The 27,562-nt window shown below is 47.2% G+C and overlaps 1 protein-coding gene across 3 annotated transcripts in view; it reads right to left on the bottom strand.

Annotated features, from left to right (window-relative positions):
• The window catches only part of sema4f (sema domain, immunoglobulin domain (Ig), transmembrane domain (TM) and short cytoplasmic domain, (semaphorin) 4F), a 45,241-nt gene extending 18,120 nt beyond the window's left edge, over positions 1-27,121 (bottom strand). The window contains exon 1 of one of the 3 annotated variants that reach the window (XM_078106428.1): positions 26,352-27,121. In XM_078106428.1, the coding sequence (XP_077962554.1) occupies positions 26,352-26,442 (91 nt within the window). In that variant the 5' untranslated portion in view covers positions 26,443-27,121. Of the gene's footprint in view, positions 1-21,274; positions 21,396-26,351 lie in introns of those variants that run through there. The other 2 variants (XM_078106429.1, XM_078106427.1) reach the window with 2 other exon arrangements.
• Positions 27,122-27,562: the final 441 nt, after the last annotated feature.

The raw sequence follows: 27,562 nt of genomic DNA, 5'->3' as shown, positions 1-27,562 counted from the left end.
CTTCAAGGACTGCCTATTTCCATCTACGTAACATATCAAAAATCAGGAACTTCCTGTCTCAAAGTGATGCAGAAAAATTAGTTCATGCGTTTGTCACTTCCAGACTGGACTACTGTAATTCTTTGTTATCAGGCTGCTCTTGTAAATCTCTTAAGCCTCTCCAGCTGATTCAGAATGCTGCAGCACGTGTATTAACAAGAACTAAGAAAAGGGATCATATCACTCCTGTATTAACTTCTCTGCACTGGCTCCCTGTTAAATCAAGAATAGATTTTAAGGTACTTCTCCTCACCTACAAGGCACTTGCTGGTGAGGCACCGTTGTATCTTCAAGAGCTTGTAACACCGTATTGCCCTACAAGGCAACTGCGCTCCATAGATGCTGGGTTACTTGTTGTTCCTATGGTTTTAAAAAGTAGGCTGGGGGCCAGAGCCTTCAGTTATCAAGCTCCTCTTTTGTGGAACCAGGTTCCACTTTCAGTCCGGGGGGCAGATTCGGTTAGCTCTTTTAAAGTAAAACTTAAAACGTTCCTCTTTGATTCTGCCTATAGTTAGGGCTGGCTCAGGTTAGTCCGGACCAGCCCTTAGTTAAGCTGCTATAGGCTTAGAATGCCGGGGGAATTCTTAGGACACACCGAGCTCCTCTCTCACGCTCTCTTTCTACCATAATTCAAGTTTTATTAATGCACATGACTAATTCAGCTTCTTTCCGGGAGTTTTTTTTGTGCTTTCGCCCCTATCAGGTCTCCATAGATCGTGGTTCCTTCGGGACCCTGGTCCTGACACCTACCGTGGCCATGCTGACGCCTGCTGCTGCCATCATCATCATCATCATCATTATTTTAGATATTAATCATATTACTTTACTCATAAACCAACATTACCCTCTCCTAAAATCTCTGTGCTCTCCCTCCCCACAGGATGCTGTGGATGGTGGTTCTATCTGATGGTGGTTGCCTCTGCAGTGGTCCTGCTGTGCGCCTGGCTTACTACTCACAATTACTTGAATCATTTCTGTCATAGGAATTGCATGTATTATACATTGTTCATTCTGTACACATGGCATCCATTGTAGTCTGTCCATCCCGGGAGTGGGATCCCTCCTCCGACGTTCTCCCTAAGGTTTCTTCCCTTTTTTCCCTCTTGTAAGGGTTTTTTCATTTTTTGGGGAGTTTTTCCTGTGCCGATGGTGGGTTTCGGGGCAGAGGATGTCGTATGTGTACAGACTGTAAAGCCCTCTGAGGCAAATTTGTAATTTGCGATTCTGGGCTATACAAAATAAAATGACTTGACTTGACTTGACTTGAATTGTGAATGTGACCAAAGAATATCCCGCAGCCTTTATTCAATATGATTTAAATGAGGGAGCAGGAACCACATTGCTTTAGGAAATCAAGTACTTTGTTGTGTAGTTTAATGACTGTCTGATGATCAGCTAACGAGCTAAAAGGCCCTTCCCATGTGGAACTACTTACAACTTGTGGATTATCTTGAGTAACCATGGCATTGTTACTATGAAAAGACTGAAGCTGTAGTGCTTTTCAAATGTATTTTGGGGCGTCCTGATACCTCAGCACTTAGGAGGAGGACGCTGCTTCGGGTTTGCTCGCACTGCTTCCTGCGTTGGTGCTGCATGTTATCGCCGAACATAAAAATCGAGCAATAAAATAAACCAGGGAAAAGGCCTCTTTAAGAGCCGTGTTTGAATTGACACTTCTCCAAGCTCCCTTTAAGAACACTTGTTACGTTCACGATGCCTGAGGCTCGGCCTATTCTCGACAACAGAACAAAGTAGCCTGTGTGTTGAACCCAGTTTAGCTACTGACGGAGGCCGGGGATCAAAGCCCCCAACACGTTACCACTGGCGACTGATTCACCGTGAGGGGATGAGTGTGTGTTTTGTTTGCGGAAGATGTGCGCATGCCAAAATCCTTAAAGCCTTCATTACCACCGATTCGGCAACTAGCAAAAATAGTCTAATAACACTCAAAACACTCAAAACACTTGAAAGAGAGTCTTTTCTCTCACATTCTCCCTCTCATGCCTCGTCCCAGTCCCAGAATGCCTTGCCCTCACTGGGGAGAGATGCTCCCAGCGCCTCCCTCTTCACCCTGGTGCGGCGCTCACCCTCTTTTCAGTTTCCTTCAGTGTAACGAACAACGGACGCATTGTCGCCGAGACACAAGCGGCTGTGAAGCGCTCTCCGTGTCTGTTTGCATGTCTCTCTGTCTCACGTTACCACAAAATGACAGCCAATTCCGAGTCCAGGCTACAAACTCGCTAGTGCGTGTCAAGGCTAAAGGCGTACAAACACACACCTCCCCATGTGGCCGTCGGAGTATTTATACTGGTCGTTGCGCTCAAGTAGTTCTCACCGCACGCTGACACAAACAAGGCCCCCTCTTTGACCTGTGACTCCTCTCTCCATGAAAAACAGCTGATAACTCTGGACTCTGGAGTGTGTGTGTGTGTGTGTGTGTGTGTGTGCGGCGGAGGGGGACGGTGTTAGAGGGCGGACGATGACCTTGCAGCTGCAAAGAAACCAGTCACCGGTCAAACAGCGTGATGAAAACATGGAGCATTTCCAAAAATGAAAGCAGTTAATCAAAAATCTCAAAATTCTTGTCAATCATCTTGATTAGACACCAACCTAAACTTCCAAACCTCCATTTCCTCCCTTCCCTCCATACTTGGACGCTCTATCAAGGTCAGCTGGATGCCAGTATGTCGGCCCACCAAGACGCATGTCAATGGCACGAGGAAACAGGGCCTCTGTCGCCAGCTGTGTGGTGCGGATATCAAAGTTATTCAGCAGAGAGACACCACAGGGGGGGGGGACAACAACGCTAGAGAGGGAGAAGGGAATGTGAATAAATAGAAGGGGGAGGGAGGGTGATGGAGAGTCCAGGTAGTGAAGAGCAAACAAGAAGAAGCCATCTGCACGTTCAACAGGAGAAGGTCTCGTGATTGCGCCAGAATTGTCTCAAGTCCTTTTTGTGCTAATATGAGCTACTGACAACATGGAGCCATTCAACAGAAAAAACGTATATAAGATATATATATGTAATAGGACATTCCAATCATGTTTTACTCTTTAAATTATATTCATATGATCATATCCAAATCTTCTTTTATAGCGAAGCAGATGAAGCCTTTTGTATTTCATAAGTACACGGTTCAGCAAATTAACTTTAAAAGGTTAAAGGTTCTTTGTGTGCGTATTGATCAAGGTTAAAACCTGTTTGAGACCAAAGACTGGATTAATAGTATTTTGTATGGCCATTCTCTCTCTCTCTCTCTCTCTATGATTGGAGCAATAAGGAAAGAACTCAGTGACCTGAAGATAGAGAGACAGTGAGAGACAGAGGAAGGGATGGAAAGTGCAAGGTGGACAGAAACAGCGGTGCCTTTTCTGGGCCCACTTTGATGGGAATAGCCGAGGCAGCTCGGTGCGTGTATGTCTGAGGTGATATATAGCAGTAACGGTTGAAGGGTTAAGTGCTCAGCTCCTGTGAAATGGCCGCTGAGGTCCTTTGTGGGTCTGCAGAGCTGATAGCTTTATCCGTCCTGCAGGCAGCGCTTAGAATCAAGGGACCGAACTGAAAGGGCAGGTGCAGCCTTGTGCATCTCTGGTTTGGACATCCTTCTTATTTAAGACATATTTATCTGGGAAATGTATCTGATTTTTAACACTTTCGAACGCGGGATCGGGATACAGATGGGGAAATAGTTAACAATTATCAAAAACCACTAGCTTGATGATGGATGCCACAAGTGACAAGCGACATGATGCAGAGAGTGATCGATGATGAATCGAAGCAGTTAGTGTTAAAGAACGGGTGGAAACATGGCATTTAATTTGGTCGGACATCAAAGCGCTTTCAAAATGTCATTTCTGGTGGATGTTCATGAGCCCAAAGGTTATTTCACTTTGTCATGTAATCCCTTAGTAGATGCAAAAATGTAAATTAAAAACTTGTCAGCCGGGAGCCTTTTTGAGTTTAAGATACCCAAGAGAGGGAGGAGCAAATATACTTTTGTGTCTGAGAGGAAAACAAATATCTCATGACAATTAGTGTTTACTTGTGTGTGCGAGTGTGTACACACAGGTTACAAATCACTGAAGACAAATCCATGGCAACCAGAGCCACACCTCTTACACACACGCACACACATACACAGTCATGCATGAATAAAACATTTGTTAAAAGAGATCAAGGTGTGTGTGTGTGTGTGTGTGTGTGTGTGTGTGTGTGTGTGTGTGTGTGTGTTGCATGTGTGCGTGTTTATGATTAACACCCTCATTGTGTTGATTACAGCAAACAGGCTGTGCTTGTTCTACCATGGTCAAAATTAAAGACTGCAGGGGGGATTATTTGCTCTTTGTCAAAGATTTAAGGCGAAAGGATATTAAATCCTCTTCTACTCTGAAAAATTTGTCTTCATTTAAGTCATTTTTAACGATAAACGGTGTCCTCATAATCCCTATCATTAGGTACGGCTGGTTAACGGTATCAGGACACTACATCTGTTAAGCCTCTGAAGAATGTAACCCTAGACCAGTGAGAAAGCAACTTATTATTACATAACAACAACACACACATACACACACACATATATAAAACAAAAACTCATTTTAAATGGAATGAGAGCCAGTAGTACTTTATGGCGGGAACACGCGCACACACACACAAGGACAGTTCGCTCTAAATAAAAGATGTGTATTATTTCCACTAGGCCGAAGCTCCTGCTGATTCACTGCACTGACAAACTAACGGCTAAACACACACGTACTGTTTGTATTAAACATTTAAAGTGAGGCAGGATAAAGGGTGAGACCGAGTTCAGCCAGCTAGCGGCCTGTTGCTGATCTCGTACTCACGGAAACGCATTCTTTTCTTTGTTACATTATTTAGCTAAATAGATAAAAGTCCTGTCTTGTGTAGATTATCTTCCCCAATCTCTTGCAGCCGTTGTACGATTAATGGTTAAGTGTGAAAACATCTTCTATTTGTGATTTGTATATATTCTGAATAAAAAGGAAGGAGTGTATTTCGGTGAAAAGGGAACTAAAACTTACACGCATTATACGTATTTTACCTTGCATTAATTCCACATATCAATAGATAAACTTTACCCCTCCCTCCCTCAGGTGATGAATGCCGGACCAGAAATAAGTATTCTCCCATATGTGGGTTAAGAGAAGTGTTGGGTTCTTCCCATTGCACATTCATTGGTTTGCTCTGTTTGCTCCATACATGTTTGTTGGTTTAAGACGAGAAGTGACAATGACCGAGCCGCGAAATACCACCAACACCTTCAGCCCTCGCACGATGGGAGATGTGACACACACAAACACACGCTCACACACCAGGCTAATTGCAACCAATACTGGCCTGCAGGGATAAGATAATGTAGGTTTGACATTTAGAATATATCCGTTGTGGACGTTGAGGGACGATGGAGGCCAACAGCTACACATAGGCTGCACGCACACATAGCGTTAAAGGGGTTGGTGGGTTTCCCCTTTGAAGCAGGCGTGCAAAGAGGTCTAAAGGTCATTTCCCACGATGCCCCGCAGCTCCCGGCGCCTCAGCGACCTCATCGGCACTTTGGGCGACAAAAGGGAAATAAAGGGGCGGGGCTTTCCTTCCTGACCCCAGACCCCGTCTCCAATACAAACAAAGTCTGTGTGTATGGAAATGTGTTTTTACCTGCGATCATTTATGAAGTCCACTCTGCTGTTTGTGTTGTGAGGGGGAGTTAATAATACGACACAGGGAGACAAACCCAGAGTTACACTTTGGATTGGTTCCACGGGAAGTAGAACTGAATCTGAGGAAGAGGTGGCCTCATGGCTGCAGGAAAAGATCAGAAGTGGTTTTGTAAAAGGGTCCTGAAACAGAAAATAAATATCCAAAAAAACAGGACTGCACTGAAAACTCGACTGATTAATTCCCTTCTAATGATATGTCAAAGTAAAATGCAAATAAACCACAAGAAAGAGAAAAACGTGTTTCATTTCCAGTGAATTTACTAGGAACTGCCTGTGGACTTCCAGTTAACTGATCTTCTTAGATTAAGTGAGGTTTTCCTGCTCTGTAGGGCTTTCCGATTCGCTTCTTCTGAGAAACTTGTCATACACGCATATAGTGCAACATGTGACATTGGAGACGCACCTTCATTAGTACACACGGTAAATTTGCCTTTAGGCTGTTACCGAGCACCGGTATCCCCAGGTGCTATCCGCCTCCTCACTATTTCCTGCCAATCAAGTACACTTGCAGGACCAGCTCGACCGACAAACATTGTGTTTGTGTGCGTGAGTGTGTGTGTTGTGAAACAGTAAAACTGGGTCAGCTCGAAGGGGTCAATCATCAGGCACAACCAGCCAGTTTGTTGCCAAGCAGCAGCGTGCCAAGAAACCCGATGAGGACAAGGGGGAGAAAGAGGGAGACGCACCTTCTTTGACTGCGCGGTGACACAGACGTACTCTGGTCTACTGTCGGTAGTAAACTGCATTGGCCTGAGACTCTTCCTGCAATGCAACTTTTACAGTGGCAACATCCTCCATGTGTTTCCTCCTAAGTGCCTTGGGCCCTGCATCCTGCGCATCATGAACTCTGCACGTTCAGCGAGAGTGTGAGATCAGTGATTTACCCTGCACGGATTGGATCAATGTATTGATGCATGCATGATACGTTACCAGCAAGCTCCAATAACCGAAGGATTCCCAATGGCATTCCCATGTCATGCTACATTCATTCTTTATAGTACACACTTTCGATTTATGTTTAGAACAACACCAAACAAAGGTTATTTTTCTGTTCTTTAAACCATCTAAAGTTTCCTTTTGTGCAGTGCCTTTTGGGAAAAAACAGAACACTTAGTGTGCATTCAATAAACAAGACATTTCTAACAGTTTGGAGCTTATATACACTACTTAAAATAAGTGTGTATTACTACACAGTTACTCATTACCCATTCTGGCTGTGGGAGATGCTTGTGATTCTTACTGCTGTCAAGACGATGTAACAATCGGAGGCGACCAGAGGGTGAGTACACTTGAGTTTAAAACAAAGACCAAAAAAGGATTTCTAAATGTCCCTCCTGTCCCTATTATGCCTGCAAGTGTTGTGTCCTTTAACAGTTAGTGTTCCCCTACTAGAGTAAAGACCGCTCAATGTATTTTAACAGAGATGTGAGAGTGTCACCTGTTTATCGAGGATTTTGTTCCTCTGCTAGATGACCTGTTTGCCGTGCCGTCACCATGGGGCCGCTGATCCCTGCCTTCCTCCTCTGATCCGCCCCGCTTGCACAAAGAGTCGTGAGACAGCACAGTGCGCCATCACAACACAGGTGATTTAAGCTCCTCCCAGCCTCCTTCTGCAGCTAAACAACAACCCAGAATTCTAGAGGAGCGAAAGGAAACTGCAGCCCGGACTATAAAGTATTTAAGGGATGAGTCTCATCTTATTCCCCCCCCACTGGCCGGAGGAGCCGGCGCGCTGCGGAGTGGCTGTGTCATTGCGTAATCAGCACTAAAGATCGCTCGTGTTTGAGGACAGTGTGTGCGCGCGTGTGTGTGTGTCGGGTGGAGAGCAGGAACACACAATAGATGTGTACACACATTAATGGCACGTCCGTTGCCCACACAGGCACACACACACAGAGCAGTGCACTGTGATGACATCGACATGGACAAGCTTCCACTGCATGTCGACCTTCGCCCCCCCCTCACGCTTTCATCTTCTTCCTGAATTGGTGGTTACTTGAAGGTAAAAACTTCTCTCTTTCCTCTGCCCTCATGGAGTGACTTTCCCCTCAGCCGCCTCGCTCCGTCAGCACCGGCTCCATCCACTGCGAGAGCCAGCAGGGGTGGCCGCTCTCATCTAATAAGCCCCCATCACGCAGATTAATGCCCGCTGATGATGACAGCCCCTCGGAGCGGGTCAAACCAACTGCCTGCTCGATTGAACCCGAAGGGAGAGACGGAGCGGGTCACACAGCGAGAGGGGGGGAGAAGAGGGAGAGGAAGAACTTTTCATCTCCCCCTCCGCTCAGACCGCCGTCGGCCCACAGGACGTGACAGCTCCTCTAGACTTCCTAGCGTCCTCGTCGTTCTCCTCTCTTCCCGTCCACTTTCATTTTCTGGAGCTCTTTCTTTCCCTCTTCTGGCACTTTTTCCTGCCACTCTTGACGAATCTACCCATGGACACAAGCACAAACTTACTGACGTGTAATATGCAGTCGATACTCTCGCACTTATTTGGTATTTTCTGTTCCCTTGCCATCCTTTTAATTTTAAGAAGTGTATTCAGGGGAAAGCGGCCATAACAATACTAGTACTGACATTTGTATTGGTGATACGCTAATAAAAATAATGAAACGGACAGGGGTCACTATGTACTATTACTACATTTGGGTTGTTAAAACTTTATTAAATAATAGCAACAATTAAACTGTTTCAATACCTCTACCGTACATAATTATGTGTCAATACATTGATTAGTTGACAACAGTATCTCACAAATATCAGCTATATTGATGTCTCTAACAAAGAGTTAAAAACAACTAACCAAGCTGTGAGTATGATTTAAAAAAATCTGGAGTGAGAGGGAAACAACTATTTTAATCTCCTGTGCCCCCTGCCTTCCTAATCACCAAAAGGGCTCCAATCCTCTTGTTCACTACAGCGGCTCCTTTCCACGGCACAAAATCCCTGTTCACTGTGCGGTGCACACAAACGTGTGAACAAATAAGAAAACACGCTCAAAACAAAAACAACGAAGCTGCACACCTCCCTGCCTAAGTCTATTTATCTGCGCATTACATCACACAAACACCTGTGTGTGGGAACGCAACTGGAGGGAGGAGCTTCGCGGATCCTCGCTTTCGGAAAAGACGATGCCCTGAAGTGAGACGGGCGAGACAATGTTCGTCTACGAGTGAAAAACAAGACGGAGAAAAGCTTATTTCCTCTGGCTGACAGCCTGTTCGTGTGTGTGCACGTGAAGGTGTGTGAGTGTGTGAGAAAGTACCCAGAGCAAAGCAAGATTAATGACCTTCAGCTCGTTCCTGGCAAACACCAAGATCTGTGAGTCTGTGTGTGCGCACGCGTGCATGCGTGTGTGTGTGCGTGCGTGTGTGTGTGGGGCTGGTTGACCTAACAAGGAAATCTTTGTCCATGTGATGGCTGTTAGCCACCTGCTGCTGATCAGCTTTTCATTGTGTGTGTGTGTGTGTGTGTGTGTGTGTGTGTGTGTGTGTGTGTGTGTGTGTGTGTGTGTGTGTGTGTGTGTGTAAATAGAGAAGAAGTATTAGATAATCTTCATTTGGACTGAATCGCATACCTTTAAGACCTTACTTTAATACCTTTAAAGAGCAATGAGATATGAACTTTCACTACACAGAACCACACTGGACTAGAAGCCACTTACCAGCCAACCTCTTTATCATCGGTTGAGAGCCGCCAGGACAATGCAGCAGCAGTGACTGCTAAACAATGGCTGGGTAGGCCTGCTAAACACACCGCACACACAGATAAGCAAAGGCATGAAGACACAGAGAAAAACAACACATGAACACGCAGTGCACGTGTAGTATAATATCACACCTCAGACACAAACACTACTCATATCCAGGATCATGGTCCCTTCACAAAGACTATTCATACGCCTCGAACACCAAAACCCAGCGGCATGAAAATAGCCCCTCACTCGTTCAGACAGACGGCACAGACCCAATTCCAGCTTGTCCAAAGCAATCCATTAAAATAACCCTCGGTGAAAAGGTTAGGAGTGAATAATTGACAAGTACATTAGCTCTCTCTCCCTCTCTCTCTCTCTCTCTCTCTCGGTGCATGCTGGGAGTGAGTGTGTGTGAGCGTGTGTGAGCGTCTTTGAGCGGTTTTCTCTATTTGTTTTTTTTTTTTTTTTTTTCCCTTAGTTATATATATTAATTTAATGTGGTTTAGTGGTTGTTTTTCACTTTAGTTGTGGGGTTAGTCGTGGGTTTTTTTTTTCTTTGGGTTTCTTTTCTCCTGCCGGTGTCTCGCCGGTCGGCGTCTCTAGACGCCATGGTAAATGGGGACACGTTCTCCCAGCTCACGAGGAAGCACGGCATTAAGATCGCCGCGGGCTTCCCGTGCAGCGTGGAGGACATCGGGTTGGCTGTGGGGGAAGTGGTCGGGCACGGCAGCGTTAAGTCGGCCGCTCGGATGAACGGGGCCGTGGTCATTTTCCTGGACCAGGTGGAGAAGGTGAACCGAGTCGTCGAGGCGGGCCTCACGGTGAATGAAATGTTTGTGCAGGTGTTGCCACTGACGCAACCGGCCACGAAGGTGGTTCTATCGAACGTCCCTCCGTTCATCACCGACGAATTTCTCAGCAGAGAACTCTCCAGACACGGAAAGGTGGTCTCACCGATCAAAAAGATCTTGTCTGGATGCAGGTCTCAGTTACTGAAGCACGTAGTGTCTCACCGCAGACACCTCTATATGATACTTAACAACCGGAATGTGGAGCTCAACCTCCGCTTCCATGTTAAGATAGATGATTACGAGTACGTGATTTTTGCATCATCGTCGGCGATGAAATGTTTCGGTTGCGGCGAGGAGGGGCACACCGTGGGTGCCTGCCCGAGGCGCGGGGACCCGACTCCGCCTGGCGGGGCTGCGGCGGGGGATCCTCCGGCCGCGGTTCTTGCGGGGGAGCCTCCGGCCGCGGTTTTGGCGGGGGGGTCTCCGGCCGCGGCTGCGGCGGGGGGGTCTCCGGCCGCGGCTGCGGCGGGGGAGCCGGCTCTTGCGGGGGGGTCTCCGGCCGCGGCTGCGGCGGGGGAGCCGGCTCTTGCGGGGGGGTCTCCGGCCGCGGCTGCGGCGGGGGAGCCTCCGGCCGCGGCGCTTGCGGGGGAGTCTCCAGCCGCGGAGGTGGCTGCGGCGTCCGTGAGGCCGTTTCCGGTTCCGCGGGCCGCGGGCCGTTGCGCTGCTGTGCCTGACCCACACGGGGTGAGTATGGAAGATGTGCACAGTGTAAATGAGGGTGTTTTGGTGGGTGAGAGAGGAGCTTTGGGTGAGGTGGCACAGGGTGAGGATGGAGGGGAAGGAAAGGAAAAGGGTGAGGGGGGGGTTAGTGTGGAACAGGAGTCAGGTGCCATAGAGGCACAGTTGGGGGGAGGACTGAATGGGGGGGTGGAACAGGCAGAGGAGGTTAAGATGGTGGAGGAGGAAGCAGGAGAGCAAAAAGCTGCAACAAAAAGAAAAAAAAAGAGGCAAGATACAGGCAGCGAGGCAAAAGCCAGCAAGGTGGGGGAGGAAGAGGAGGCCATGGGGGGTCAGGGGCCATCTGACGGCAGTGAGAGTGAGGGCTGTGTGTCGGACAGCAGCGACATCCACAGCGCCTGTCTGACACACAGCCAGCGGGAAAAGCTCTACTCCGCAGAGCAAATCAAAATGTTTTTACAAAAAGTCAAAAATAGGAGAAATCTAAAAATCGAGGAGTTTTTCCCAGACCTGGTGTGTTTTTATAACTCAGCCAGACTCCGCATGAGCCAGCGAGAGGAGTCTGGCTTCACAGATCAAGAGGGTTTTAGACTAAAAAAAATTGTGCTAAAAGCAAAACGAGCAATCGATGATCACGAGAAAAGCCCCAATGTGTGTTTTAATTGATTTATTGGTTTTATTTTTATTTATTTTTATCATGGATACTTTAAAAGTGGGAAGCCTGAATGTGAACGGAGCCAGAGATGCCAAGAAGAGGGCATCTATTTATGAATTTAAAAAAATAAAACGTCTTGATGTTCTCTTCGTGCAAGAGACGCACAGCGACAGCACCAACGAGGCCGACTGGAGGAGGGAGTGGGAAGGGGAAGTCCTGCTGAGCCACAACACCAACCTCAGTGGAGGAGTGGGCTTCCTCTTCTCCAGGTCTTTTAAGCCAATCTCCCTGGAGGTCAAACACATCATCGAGGGGAGGTTGTTTTTAGTCAAGGCACGGTTCGACCTTTTTACTGTTGTTTTTATCAATGTGTATGCTCCAACAATCGGTACAGAGAGGAAGCTTTTTTTAACAAAAGTTAATGATCTTTTAGATGGCTGTGCCCCGGAGGATTTTTTATTCTTGGGGGGGGATTTTAACTGCACAGAAGATGCGGCCATAGACCGCAACCACGCAGAGCCACATCCAGCTTCCCAGCACGCTCTGAGGCAGCTGGTCCGGTCTCATGGCCTGGTGGATGTGTGGAGAAGGATGCATGCAGACTGCCGACAGTACACGTGGTCCCACCTCAGAGAAGGTAGAATCTCCTCAGCCAGGCTTGATCGGTTTTATGTTTTTAAGCACCATTTTAATATTTTCAAGATGTGTACCATTGTACCGGCTGTTTTTTCAGATCATTCCCTGCTAGTGTGTAATGTTTTTATTAGGAACATTTTGCCAAAAAGCGCGTACTGGCATTTTAACTCCGGTTTAACATTTGATAGGAATTTTAGAGCGGCCCTTTCATATTTTTGGAGTGTTTTTAGGCTGAGGAAGAGTGATTTTAGTAGTCTTAGGCAGTGGTGGGACCGCGGTAAGATCGAGATTAGGCTTCTTTGTCAGCAGCACACTCTCAACGTGACCAGAGACATCACCAGATCTATGAAGGACCTGGAGACTGATATAGTGGAACTAGAGCGTTTAAACGAGTCCACAGGAGAGCGAGGACATTTTGAAATCCTCAAGATCAAAAAAATGGCTCTGGCCGACCTGTTAGACGTTAAAGCTCAGGGTGCACTGGTCAGGTCCCGATTCCAGACCATCACGGAGATGGACACTCCCTCTAGTTTTTTCTTCGGCCTGGAGAGGAAGAGTGGGCAGGGGAGGGTGATCCACGCGCTGTTGGCAGACACAGGGTTGCCGGTGGTGGAACCATGCCAGATTAGGAGGCGAGCGGTCAGCTTTTACTCCTCCCTCTACACCAGTGAGTACAGGGAGGAGGAAGCACTGACGGAGGAGTTCGTGAGCGGGCTACCTCAAGTCTCTGAGGAGACCAACAAAGCGCTCAACAGGCCCATAACGGTGCAGGAGCTGAAGGCCGCCTTGCAGGGCATGCAGGGACGGCGTGCTCCTGGCATCGACGGCCTCCCCGCAGAATTTTTTAAGGCATTCTGGGACATATTTGCACCTGATGTCCTGGAGGTTTTTAACGAGAGTCTGGCCTCTGGTTCCATGCCGATGTCCTGCCGCAGAGCGGTCATAACGCTACTGCCGAAGAAGGGGAACCTGCAGGACATCGGCAACTGGCGCCCTGTGTCTCTACTGTGCGTGGATTACAAGCTTCTGTCCAGGGTCTTTGCCTCCAGGCTGAGGGAAGCTATGGAGCAGGTCATCCATCGGGACCAGACCTACTGTGTGCCCGGCAGGTCCATGGTAGACAATGTCTACCTCATTCGTGATGTTTTGGAGGTCGCCAGCTCGTTAGGCATTAATACTGGTCTGATTTCCCTAGACCAGGAAAAGGCTTTTGACCGCGTTGAGCACAGCTTCCTCTGGAAGGTCATGGGGAGGTTTGGGTTCAGCGCTGGTTTCATAGCTAAGATCAAAGTGTTGTACAGCGAGGTTGAGAGTGTGCTGAAGATAAACGGCAGTCTGTGTGCTCCTTTTAGAGTGTATAGAGGGGTCCGGCAGGGTTGTGCTCTGTCCGGGATGCTCTATGCACTCTCCCTGGAACCCCTTCTCGGCAAAATACGCTCTAGCCTGGAGGGCCTGGTTTTACCTGGTTTTAGTAGAAGAATGATTTTATCGGCGTATGCCGACGATGTTGTTGTTTTTATTAAAGGCCAGAGGGATGCAGACCTTTTAAATAACATCGTGGAAAGTTTTAGTAAGGCATCGGCAGCGAGGGTGAACTGGAAAAAAAGTGAAGCCCTCGCTGTCGGTGAATGGCGTGGCGGCCTCCCGGTTCTTCCCCAAAGCCTAGTGTGGAGGAAAGATGGTTTTAAATATCTGGGGATTTATCTAGGACAAGAGAGCATCGTCCAGAAGAACTGGGAGGGCGTCACAGAGAAGATAGAGGGGAAACTTTCCAAATGGAAATGGCTGCTCCCTCAAATGTCTTTTAAAGGTAGAGTTTTGGTTTTAAACAACCTGATTGCATCCCAGCTGTGGCACCGTCTTACCTGCCTAGACCCTCCCTCAGGCTTCCTTGCCAACTTACAGAAGAAAATGGTGGATTTCTTTTGGGGGGGTCTACACTGGGTGCCACAAGGGGTGCTGTTTTTACCCAGAGAGGAGGGGGGACAGGGCCTTGTCCACCTGGCCAGCCGGACGACCACTTTTAGACTCCAGTTTTTACAGAAATATCTCACAGGTCCGGAGTTTTTAGTATGGAGGGACGTGGCCAGCTGCATTTTTAGACGTGCAAACAACCTGGGGCTGGATACTGCTCTGTTTTTAATTGATTCTAAATTTTTAAAGTTAAATGGGCTACCTCCGTTTTATCAGGGTGTTTTTAAGTCTTGGGCCCTTTTTAATCATAAAAGGTGCCCACAGTCTTTCTCTCTGTACTGGTTGTTGAGAGAACCTTTGATCTACAGAGCAAGGCTGGACATCAGCAGCAGTGGTACCCCAGGCCTGATGGGGGCGCTGCTGAAAGCACGAGTCCTGTGCCTGCAGCAGCTGGTGGACGCAGTGGGGCCGACGCTGAGCGACGCCCCGGCCCTGGGCTCTCTGCTGGGGCTGCACTCCGTCCGGATGGCGAGGAGGCTCCTGGAGCTGTGGAACCAGAGGCTGACTGAGGAGGAAAGGAGCCACCTCACAGACTACAGCCAGAAAGATGTGGAGCCGGACCCTGCAGACCCCTTCCCCGAGATCTACCTGAGCCCAGGACTAGGGGAACTCACCGGCCCCCTGCTCGCCACAACACGCCCCGAAGCGCTGACATTGCACGAAGCAGACAAGAAGACTCTGTATTTTAACTGCGTGAAGAGCATAAACCGGTCCGGACTGTGCGACAGGCTCCCCACTGTGTGGTCCAACAGACTGGGACAAAATGGACCGGGCCCACAGTGGAGGATTTTATACAAACCTCCCCTCAAGAAACGGACTGCCGACCTCCAGTGGAGAATTTTACACGGTGCTGTCGCCTCCAACGCTTTTATTTCTGTTATTAATCCCACTGTTCTGAGCAAATGCCCCTTCTGTGACCTCCGAGAGACTATTTATCATGTTTTTACAGAGTGCAAGAGACTTACGAGTTTCTTCTCTCTTTTAACATCGGTTTTTAGTCTTTTTAATGTGGTTTTTACTGAAAAGATTTTTATCATGGGAGCTGCCTACAAAAAAGCAGAAAAAGAAAAATGGCAGCTCCTCAACTATCTTTCAGGGGAAGCCAAAATGGCCATTTATCTAAGCAGGAAGGCCAGAGTGAAGGACGGAGAGGGGCAGGAGGCCAGAGCAGTGTGGCTGGTGAACATCAGGGCCAGGCTCTGGCTAGAGTTCCGCTTTTATAAACACATTGGGGACGTAGACACTTTTAAACAACGCTGGTGTTTTAAAAATGTTGTGTGCTCAGTGGAAAATAATGAATTGGTGTTTGCTCCCGTTTTTATGGCATGAAATATAATTTTGCTTTTGTTTGTTTTGTTTTGTTGTTGCTTTGTCTTGTTTTTTTTAACAAAGGAAGGAAATCTGTGACCTTTTTTTAACACATTGACAAAGTTGTTGAAATATGTAAAATAAATTGTTTTTCTAAAAAATCAAAAAAAATCTCTCTCTCTCTCTCTCTCTCTCTCTCTCTCTCTCTCTCTCTCTCTCTCTCTCTCTCTCTCTCTCTCTCTCTCTCTCTCTCTCTCTCTCTCTCTCTCTCTCTCTCTCTCTCTCTCTCTCTCTCTCTCTCTCTCTCTCTCTCTCTCTCTCTCTCTCTCTCTCTCTCTCTCTCTCTCTCTCTCTCTCTCTCTCTCGCTCTCTCTCTCTCCTAACCAGCATTTGGCAGAATTTATAGCATTTGTTTAAATGCTGCAATGATATACATCTCACCTTCAGGGTTGAGTTGTGACGCAGTTAAAAGCGTTCAGTGTGGTTAAACTGGCCGCCCATTCAGATTACAGCGTTTAACATCTTTGCATCATCAGTAAAATGAGAATAGCGGATTATTTATTCCTCAAATGTTTTAAATGAATGTCAGGATCGGTTTCTTTTAAGAAAGCATGGAGGGGATCTGAAACCGTAATGAAGCAGAAATGAAACTGTTTGAAGGGATGTGAAGAGCCACTCAGTCAATAAATGTACTTGCATCATCAAACAGGAGTCAATTCTCGTGAAACGGCTGGCTGTTGCTCATCCGTTATTGCCATCAGTTTCACGATTGCTCTCTGACCCAAACCAACTGAGTTTAGCTTCAAAAGGCCTCCTAAGTTGAAAGCGATGACACCTGAGCCCCGATGCGAATCGGTTCTCCTCCCATGTGTCTCTGAGGGCTTCCTGCTTTGAACAACGATGCATGCAACATGCAAACTTGCAAAACATTCATAATGCAAAGCAGTCAGACTAAATTAAACCAGCCCGCAATGTTCGACGCGGAAAGGAGAACATATTATAAAAAAAGCAAACAAGACCACGCACCTAGAAACCAAACTTCAGCTCACTTTCTGAATATTTTAAGGCCAGCTTCTCTTTACTGTCTCAAGACAAACACTGACCTCAATCTGTGTCCTTAAACAACTTTAGAGAGATCAACTTTGACGTACATTTGTAAAACAAATGCCCAAATGCCTAAAGTATTTTTAAACTGCTAATTTATGTAGTGCACCCTTGGACAACATTCAGGCAACATTAGCCACTACCTCTCTTTCCATCACAATAGTCGTTGTAAATTATGGAGGTTAATAATGGAGCTGTGCATATGAAACAAAACGACTCGGTATGCCCCGCTCTAAAACCTTCAACTGTCATCATCACCGTCATGGGCCGAGCATGTGTGTGGGAATCCTGCGTGTGTTGTTGCCTGCTACCAGCGGCGGTCTGTTGGAGGAAGAGGGATTTAGCCGCCATCTTTCCTGCAGCAGTCTCACGGATTACCCACCGTGAAGATATTGACGAGTGAAGTCGATGCTTGGTTTTGGAGCAAAGTGTCACGCCTTTACTGTTATAAGCACTATAACATCTTAGTGGTCTGCAAAGAGTTTTTATTTCATCAACATCATTTCCACTGAATCTGTTGAAATTAGCAGTTCATAATCCGGTTATACAGCAGTTATAGCAGCTCGCTGGGCTCCCTTAAACAAGCCGTTAATACATGCATCACTGTACTGTAGTGTGCTTACTGTTCTCGCTCTCACACACACTAAAGCCTGAGAAAATATCCTTACCAAACTACAAGCTTAGTACCTTCTTAAGCGGACACACACACAGCACGCTTTGACCTAACCCATATGTTTGGGTGGGATAAGTCCACGTCACCTCTTAGTGTCGTTAATGCAATAAGTCCTTTCTGCCAGGGCCCTGTTAGTGCACTAGTCAGGCTCTACACAGCAAACACACACAGGCCCATTAACAGATTGCTGTGTTTCATTGCATTATAGGTCAGTGGGTGAAGGTTTTCTACAAGCTACATTTAAATCGTTGCAGGCAGTTTATCAAGCCAAATAGCAGGTTGTGCTTGGTATGTTCATACTAGAACTGCAACTAATTCCATGATCAATTTATCTGGTGATGGTTTCTTTACCGATTAATAATGATGGACAAGACATAGAACAAATAACCTTTAACAGTACATGTATAATACAGGGTGAAATGTTTCCATGCAATTTCTTAAACATCGCTGTATTTTTACTGTAAATGTCCGCGTGCATGCATCCATGGGTTTTTTTCTTAGTGCCTTTTGTTACACACCAGTCAGCAGGATATTAATCTAATCTGGACTCCCGGGATCTCATTTCCATTGGGTCCCATGTGGACCAGGGGTGTGGGGGGGGGGTGGGGGGTCGTTATTTAAAAGCACTTAAGCTGATGAGATCGCCCAAGACACTATGATGTCATGAATCCATCTGACTGGAACCTGTGTGATGTCACATCAGGGAACTTGCATCTTCCAAACGTAACTGGATCAGTGTCCTGCTGTTTTTATAATGCCATGGGTTCACATTGGGCGTGACCTCACATGTCACAGTAGAGGATCTGTGGGGAAAGCTTACCATGTATTACATTTCTTTCTAGAGGACGTTTTCTGTAATTACTTTAATGATTGTTAGCCGAGCCCCCATCTGTACACAAAAGCTAATGTGTTCTTAGTGTGATGCCCCCGTCTCTGACTTCAAGAAGGCCCGTGTAGCGCTTTGTAATGTCAACATGCTTTCTAAAACAGTGCGATAATGCTCTTTGGAGGCCGTAGATGTTTCACACACTTTTTAGGCGGCCTGTCTTCCAGTGTAATGTTGAGCTGAAAGATGAAAGCGGGGGGGCCTGTCTGGCTCTAAAGACCCTCTTTCTTTCGTTCTCTATTCCCCCTGGATGCACACACGCACAAAACACACATACAGGCTCAGCAGACACCTCAATTATGATAATGTGGATCAGCATTAATGTATCTTTACAGCACGGCTAGCTTTCAACAAGGTTGTGTGTGTGTGTGTGTGTGTGTGTGTGTGTCCCAGACAGCCGGAGAGGAGGGGCAGCTACTGTATCTCATTTAACACAGGTTACTCGCTCCAGGAGAGCAAAAATACTGAGGCCTTCAGTATTTCTAAGCTCCTACACAGACACACGGCCACACTCGCACACACAGTCTAAGATAAACCCACACACACACACACTGTGAAAATGAAAGTTTCTCATGAATGCAACAAAGAAAAAACACGGACTGCACAAAGAAAAGAAAATTCAGGAAAGCGCTGAAGTCGGTGTCTGCGGAGTGGAAGTAGGACGAAGAAAAGACAGATTCCAGTTCTTCAGAAGCGCGTAGGCCTTACTGTGTGCTTTTATGTCTGTGTGTCGCTGAATGTGTGCGTCAAACAGTCAAGGTGGCCCCGTTTTGGGAAGAAGAAACTCAGATTATACAATCCAAAGTAATGGTAAACATTCAAAAACACAGACAAAGAATATGCAGCGATGCGATAGGGCGACACTAACTTGGCATCTTAAGCACACCCAGTTTTAAAAAAATTAAAACTATCCCACAAAACGAGACGCAGTGTAAACATTATCAGTGTAGTGGAAGTACACAAGGATCAGTTCTCAAACCCCTCTCTCATCTCCTTTGCAGCTCTGTCATCACAACCCTGCTGTTTCTTCTTCCTCCTTCCTCCTCCGTCTACCCAGTCTATACCACCCCCCCCCCCCCCCCCCCCCCCCCGACACCGCCTCCTTCCTCCTCCTTTCCCAGACTCCCTCCTACCCTGTAATTACCACCTCAGACTCCCAATTAAAAAGAAACCACAATAAAGAGAGCAGATGAGGGAGACCGAGCAGCGGTAAGGGAAAGAGAGTGGGGACGTCGGAGGGGGAGGGATTTAATGAGAGGTTTGTCCACGCACATATACTGTACACACAAAACACACGCGCACAAAAAGGCACACTTAAATACAACTTGAATACGACTCCAAAACTAGCATCACATGCAGGTGATGCTTTTCTGAAAACTCTTTTAAATGCAGAACATGAAATGGGTGCATGTGGAAGTGTTGTGTCTAAATATGTGTGTGTGTGTGTGTGTGTGTGTGTGTGTGTGTGTGTGTGTGTGTGTGTGTGTGTGTGTGTGTGTGTGTGTGTGTGTGTGTGTTATTCAAGGGGACTGCTGAGTTTTCGCTTTGTGTTTTGCCTAAGCCTGCTTCCTGCCATTAGGGTTGCCAGTGTTCCTCTGCTTTCCTTAAAAGTACACACACATCCACACAAACATCAACACACACACCAAATTTGGGCTAAAAAACACACAAATAGACAACAGATCAATATCCGAAACAGGATGATTTGAAGGGATGGCGAACTGGACATGGAGCGGGCTATGGAGAAAATATACAGAGAAAGAAAACACAGTCAATGTAGTGGTTTTAAAGCTGACCAAGACACACACACACGCACACACACACACACACACAGCGGATTTCCAAAGGAACTCGCTCTGCAGCGGAAGACACCAACAATCAATAAACACAAAGTAGGAACAGCAGGGCAGCCCTTACTGTCAAGCAGTCTTTGTGTGCCTGTGAGTGTGTGAGGAAGAACGGGGCCTGGTGGTTGAGCGCCAACCTGAGACTGCCAAAAGACACACACACACTAACGGAAATAAAAGGATTGAGAGAGAAGGAGTGCAGAGAGGTGGTTTGATTTACTAGGCTGTCAGAGAGAGGAGGACAATACACAGCAGGGAAATAGATATGGTGGTTCACAACACACACACACACACACACACACCCTCGTACACACAGTAGCCTCAGAAGGCCTTATCGGTTCATTGATTTTATAGTTCATCTATTACTCCGCTTCTCTTTGAAGACTAGTGTGTGTGTGTGTGTGTGTGTGTGTGTGTGTGTGTGTGTGTGTGTGTGTGTGTGTGTTCCACATGGGAGTTGCTGTGTGGCCTTTATGACAAAATGCGTTTCCTTGATCATAGCAGGACTCCTAGCTTGCTTTGCCCCCGACAAGCCAAACACCCTGTGAGGTTTGTGTTTGTGAGATACTCTCACTTTACCGGCTTCGTTGAATCCTAAATTCAATGAATACCATCTGCACATTTTGTTTGCTCTGTGGAAACTGGTTGAGCCGCAGCCTTTTCTGCTCACAGCTGCAAGCTGGTTTGACCTGATGGTGAAGTTGTGATGACGGGTTAAATTATACAGGGCAGCTGAGCGTGTGTAATCGTCCTCTGTGTGTCCAGTAGGTTCACTCTGTTGTGAGGATACGAAGGGTAGAGGACGCATTTCATGTGCACTGGTCACAGGGAAGTATCACTCCAGTAAATCTGGGATTTCCAAGACATTTCCTCTGCACTCGAACTCAGCAGTCTGCCCATTGTGGCTTCTTCCAGCTCCCAACTGTCACGCAGTAGAAAATGCCAGCAGGCACAAATCTGCTGACTTCTGCTACTTCTGTAACGAGTTTCATTATGAAATGAGGTGTCCGGCTTTTTAGAATCCTCTTGTGATAAAAACACAGACGAGAGCAACGCAGGTCACTTATCTTTGTATTTGTTTGTCTGAGAGACAGCTGAGGTGTGGAGATCAATGGGCGAAAAACAAGCCTGTGTTTGTTTGGGTGTGTGTCTAGAAGGAAAGGGCCAAAGGAAGGCTGTAGTATTCTACTCACGAGAGGAGAGAGAGAAAAAAGGAGCAGGGTGTGTGTGTGTGTGTTTCCTTCCTTCCTCTCCCACTGCTGCAAGATCCCGCACAAAGAGCAACACACACACTTGCATTATTATCCTTAAATGTACACAAATAACCCTACAATTTCATTAGATCCATACTTCTGTACCTCTAATGTGAGGTGAGACGGAGATGAAGGGAGCGTGCCTTTACATTCAAGTCTTTGCGTTAGTGGCCTTGAAGACACAAACACACAAGCATCCTGACACACGGCAGCAGACGGTCGCATGAATTGACCGGCCAATCGGTCCATGACGTCCAGACTTACAATCAGTCCGACCGAACAGCTAGCAACTCTCTGGGGATGTTCTCAATGTGACTGCAGTGTGTGACCTTGGAAAAGCTAACAGGTTAATGGAGGCTGTCGGTGACAAGGTGACCCTGTGTGACCTCTGACCTCGCCTTAAAACCACGGGACACCCACCCCCCCCTGTCTGTCTGGTTGGTTTTGACCCCAAAATGAGATGGAATGAATCTACCATTTATTTCTGTGCTTAATAACTGTCGTATTAATAACTAGTAGTTTTATTTCCCACAGCTTCTCAGGTCGGTTTGGATTTTTATCATCGGCCTTTCACATGAAAATTAAAAGTGTTACCTTTCCGTTCTCCTTTACTTCAGCGTGAGTTGGTGAGAAGTAAAATCAATGCTGATTCACATGATTGATGGTGGTCCCTGGCAACAGTCAGCAATATTGAAGACGGGAAACAGTCGTCTAACTCGCTCCAGATCCCATCACAAGAAGGGACGTTTTTTTTATTAATAGTCCCCTTGGGAGGTTCCAGGTTTAATTGAAATACTGAAAAAAGGCTTCATTTTAACTAGAAAAGTGTACGTGCACGTAAAAAAAAAAGCTTTAGCCTAAGTGTGCCCTGTTCTAAAAGCTAAAAAGCCTTCTCAGGGCATTATAATTGGTTTCAAGTGGCTTTCCATCAGGTGGGGTTTTCACGCTACAGAGCGCTGGAGGGGAAGGAGATGAGGGCTGAAAGTGGGAGTGAATCCCAATGAGTTGATGATATATTCTTGAGCCGCGCCCGGAAATCCTTTCTTTTAAAGCCCTCCGCAGGTGACACGCACGGAATGCCAGACGTACCCACACATATACTCACGCGGCTTCATCTATTGAAACCCTTTGAGGAACCTGTATTCCACGGCGAGACCACGCGATTCACAAGCCTTTCATGAGCGCGGGGGTGTGGGGAAACGACGCCGGAGGAAGGACTGAATGAATGAAGGGAGAATTCCACCGACCCACCTACAACTTCATACCACGCGGTTGACCTCTGAGTGCCTTGTTGTTGTTCAGCCTGGTCACAGCGGTCGCACTAAGTGGAGATGGTCGTATCAGAACAACGGTGGAAATCATGAAATCCTCCTGGGAATGCAACCGCGCGGGCATCTGCGTGCTCCGGCTTCATGCGTGTGTGTCTGTGCGTGTGTGTGTGTGTGTGGCCTTTGGCATCTGACTCGGCTTGACCTTTACTCTGAGAGGCTCCAGTCACAGGAGTGCTTGTGTGGGCTGACCATTCACAAACAAACGTGGGAGAGTGCACGGAGAGCTACGTACGTGTGCCGCGGCGATGTTGCTCCCACAACCGGAGACAATGTCGGGGCTTCACAGTGAGCGCATTATCGGGGGGGGGGGGAAGCGCCTGAGAAGCTACTGAACTCTGCTGACGAACGTGAGGGGAGCGAGAGAGAATATTTTCTGTGGGAGGCCGATGACGGCTCAGGATTTTCTCCCGTCGCCCTTCTTCCATTCACTTCCTCCGGTCCTCTCCTTCCCTTTTGTGCAGACTTTGAAAACCCTTCTCCACAACGTTAGAGGATGGAAGAGTATGACGAAGGTGCAGAGAGAGAATGGGATGCAGGGACGTCTTTGCATAACCTCTTTGTATGCCGTGGCGGGGGACAACAATCCACACACATACTCTACTGTAGCCCACACGTATTCTCACGGGCTAAACGTTAATATGAGTCGCGCTCTGATAGAAAGAGGCACATAATCTTGTCAAGCATCTCATCAATGCTAAATGGTTGACGCAGTTAAGATCCAGTTACATTCATCAATATTTATTAAATAAAATATATAACATATTTCGTCAAGACAAACGGAAAATATTTCAACTGAACCGCAGCATTCTTCAGCGTCAGCCAAAAAAACGTTGGCAGCGGCTGCACTTCACGTTGACTAGACTAGTAGCACAGCTACGCAGTGCCTCTAGCCGCACCAACAGTGTGCGAGATCAAGTCGATAACGGTCTTCCTCAGCCTGCTTTGATTAGTCTGTGATAGATAGTACTCCACCCACACATAGTTCACCGCTAGCCGAGTGCAAATGTTGGCCCGAAATCAGAAAAGTACAACAAGTCTTTCTGTCACTGAAAGTTGCTGGAGTGAGATTCCCTTTGAGCTCCCATTGGCTCCAAACAAAGAGAAGCAGTACAGTTTGGGTGAGTTGGTTGGGGGGGGGACACATAGAGGGACACCGGGTGGCCTCGTGAGGGACACAACGCTTGTGTACCTGCATAGTTTCTGGGTAACCAAGCTAATCAAATTAGACATAGCCGCTCTCTCCTTCACTGCATATGGACCCTGATCCGTGCGATGCACCCTGATCCCCCCCCCCCCCCCGGCCCCCCTTTGGTGTGCCGGCACCCTAATGAGTTTCATGTGAGCAGCATTATAGACGGATGTGACTGGAGCTGATCCCCTCAAAACAGATTTACACACACACACACACACTTTCAATTCAATCAATTATTATAATTATTAAGACAATCTTGGATATTTTTGCATGAACAAAACTCAAATGTTTGGACACATATGAATACTTTACTGCTGGGAAGAAATAGGCTTGTTTGGGAATTCTTAAAACCAAAAGCCCACTCTGATGGCGACTTCATTACGCAGCGGGTAATTCTTTTGCAACTCCCCCCCCCCCCCAAACACTTAACCAGAGAGTTGGAATGATTCCACATCAGTCTAATTGCCCAGCCAACCGTTCAATATTGCATCTTACAAGCCCCACCCGTACAGATGCATCGAACGGCAATGAGGCAGCTGGAAATTAATATATTCATGATGCAAGCGAGGTGTTTAATATGGACCAAAACTTAAATGAAAAGAGAAAGAAGTCTTCAAACAAAACGCCATGAGAAGGAAAAGAAATCCTTTATTTAGTTGTCAATTTTTTTGGGCTCGACTGTGTTCAGAGGCAGCGTCCAGTTAGTCTCTCGGTTATTGCTTTGCAAACAACAGACAAACACACGCGTCACCTGACCAGTTGCACAAAACAACTCCACCGTCTCACATGAGAATCTCTCAAACCTGGTGAGGATGGCAACTACTTTTCAACTCTGCCCCGAAATAAATGCTGTCGGGACTTCAATCCAGATAAGATTCACGCCCTTTTGCACCTCGTAGGGAACCTTTCAGGTGTCTGATGTAACCGAAGGGAAACATTCCAACAGAAAGGCAACGAGAAATCTAGAAACAAAGATGTCTGATGCGTTTTCTTTCTTTGCGATTGTTTCTTGAAGGCGTGACGTCGGCCCCTGTGGGGCATCACCTCTGGAGTGTCTCCCTCTCCAACTGTATCTGTTGTCGGGCCAGCGTGCCACAGGGCCACAGTGGCGTGATGACACACAGAGACACAGGGACTACAGACACCGCATTCATTCAGCAAAATGAGCCTAAATCAACAGCCAGCGGTTTCTGTCTGAGGTAAGAATTTAGCTGTAGATCAAGCATGTTTTGCAAGGTGTTCAAGTATATGAGCTCTGCTGCAGAGGGCAGCTGTGGAGCAAAGAGCATTAATACAGTAGTAGGGTGACCGGAGGGCAGGCTATATCATTTTGCAGTGGACATACAGTGATGGAACCTCTTAATATTTTCCTCCTCGCTGCGTCTCAGTGTAAACAACATCACATGGTAGCGGAAGGGACATAAAAGACCCAGAGCAAAAAAGAAATATAAAGGAACAGAGGGCACCAGCTTGAAAAGGAAATGAAAGAAAAAAAAACAAGCACACATATCTATTAAGCTGCAAATAAAGAGGATACGTTCAAACCACAAACCGAGGCATAGATGCACACACACGCAGTCAATCTTGCAGGCCGATGTCCAAGGGGTCACAAATCCCCTCTAGGTTCTAATCTAATTTGTTGTGATGGTTGTCTCCCCTCGCTCTATGTTTTTCATTTGAACTGTCAGCCAGTTTCCAGAAAACAGGAAGGCTGGAGAGTCCGTGCTCCTGACTCCGACACAAAGGACGGGCTTGTTAGAGAGAGTACGATAGCCATCCGAAGCTGAGTCTGGTTCTCTTTCCCCCGCCAGTGGGGTGTCTGCATGAGTCACAGAGACACTTTTCTAGAAAACCAGGAGCTATTTTGGGCTTCATTTAGGGACTGGCAGTGAGAACGGTTTTTTTTCTGCAAGCTTACAGAGCCACTGATGCTGACCTCTGCCTTTTCTGGATGATGGTGGACGAAACAACTAATTCCGACCACACATGCATGAATCCCTCCGACGGGAAGCGCATTTGTCTGAGATGTCCCTTTAAGTTGGGGATGAATCCAGCAGCCAGCCGCTTCTGCACGGATGTCTTTGCACTTGTTGTTGACGTTAAGCGGGTCACGTCTGGCACCTGCCAGCTCGCCCGCATCAACATTTATCAAGTGACAATAAAGGCGGAAGGCAGCGCTTTGGCACCGCGCCCCGGGTGCGTAACAGCGACGCAGAGCACAGGTTGACAATTGCGGGTTGGAGATGAATTAAGTCTTCGCGCAAAAAATAGTTTTTTTCAAGAGTTGGTAGTTTGCCGGCGCATGTGCACGAATGACAGGAGGGTATCCTGCAGACTATGCTGAAGTTTCAGATGTTATTGTTTTGATCTCTGTTATTACCCTTATCTTCACGAGGCACCTTGTTTTTTAAATATGCAATCGCATCCGAATGAAGATAACCGTCCCAGATAAAAAAAAATCACCATCACTAATATCGCGCTGTTTTGCACTCACCTTGCAGCCCGCTCAGAGTCGCTGCCCAGGTGGCCCCGGAGAGCAGGCACAGCATCGGTAGCAGGGTCCACATCGCGCCGTCAGGACTCATCGGGATTCGGCTCCGGTCCTGGTCCAGGACGGAGGTGGGGTTTCGTCCGGTCAGATTTCAGCACCCAAGTCCCGGTCTCGTGGTTTCAGCTGTGATGTATCCTCATCCTGCCCGGGCTCAGCTGCTTTCTCCGAATTCAAAAAAAGGTGCAGACCTCAGTCCAGGAAAACGTCTGTTAACTTTTGGGGTTTATGAAAAAAAGAAAAACACGCAATATTCTTTAAAGCGCAATTCGGCTTCAGGTGATTGCGTTTTTCACGCAGATAAAATGTGCACAAAGCGCACGTTTAATGCATGCACCCGTTCATGGTTGTATCATCTACTTAAGAAAAGCGACGTGCAAAGAACCGGAGTGCACGCTGCTGTTGTAGTAATAATGCTGTTGTATTCCAGGCACAACTGTGCGTTGAAGTAATCCAAAGTGTGCCCGGGTTATAATGAGCGGAAGCCTCGCTCCTGTCGCCGCTCGTCTCCGCGGTGTCACCGAGCTTGTCCCGCAGGCACAGGACGAAAAAAAAAAAAAAAAAACGCCCCCTTGGTCTTCAGCTTAAAATCATGTGAGGAAAAATAAAGCGAAAAAAATTCACGTTGAGGTCCGGGAAGAGAAACTAAATTGTGCGTCGCTGCAGCTCGAAAGCTTCCACGGCGCGCGGGGACGCGCGCGGAGGTGTGGCTAATGACCGAGCCGGGCGGTTTTTTGCGCCCCGCCCTCCGGAAGAGCCAGCGCGAGGACACACAACAGGTAGGAGGAAGACGTCACCGCCGACAGGTGCACACCGGTATTTCTTCTGCGAAGATACGCTACAAACCTCCGAGGATGTAAGGTTCTTTAAAAGGACATATTAATACGATGTGTGGCAAAGGACAGGCAGGGAGGCCAGGGAGTGATTATAGGATTCACTGTGTCCATTATTATCCTATTATGGAACCGTCCGCCCTGTCATACAATGAGATGAAAGCCTGTCATGGCAAAAGGGAAACCTGTCATTGCAGTCCCGCGTGCATGTAACACTTTTTTTCTGTATTCAAACTGAGATGTTCCCTTCGGAATGGGATCTGTAGAAAATAAGCTTGTTTGGGGCCGTTTTTTTTCTACAAATATATTGTTGCAGCTTATTTA

Source organism: Gasterosteus aculeatus, chromosome 7 (genome assembly GCF_964276395.1).
Source record: "Gasterosteus aculeatus chromosome 7, fGasAcu3.hap1.1, whole genome shotgun sequence".
Classification (NCBI taxonomy): Eukaryota; Metazoa; Chordata; class Actinopteri; order Perciformes; family Gasterosteidae; genus Gasterosteus; species Gasterosteus aculeatus.
This window is presented reverse-complemented; position numbering and strand designations above follow the sequence as displayed.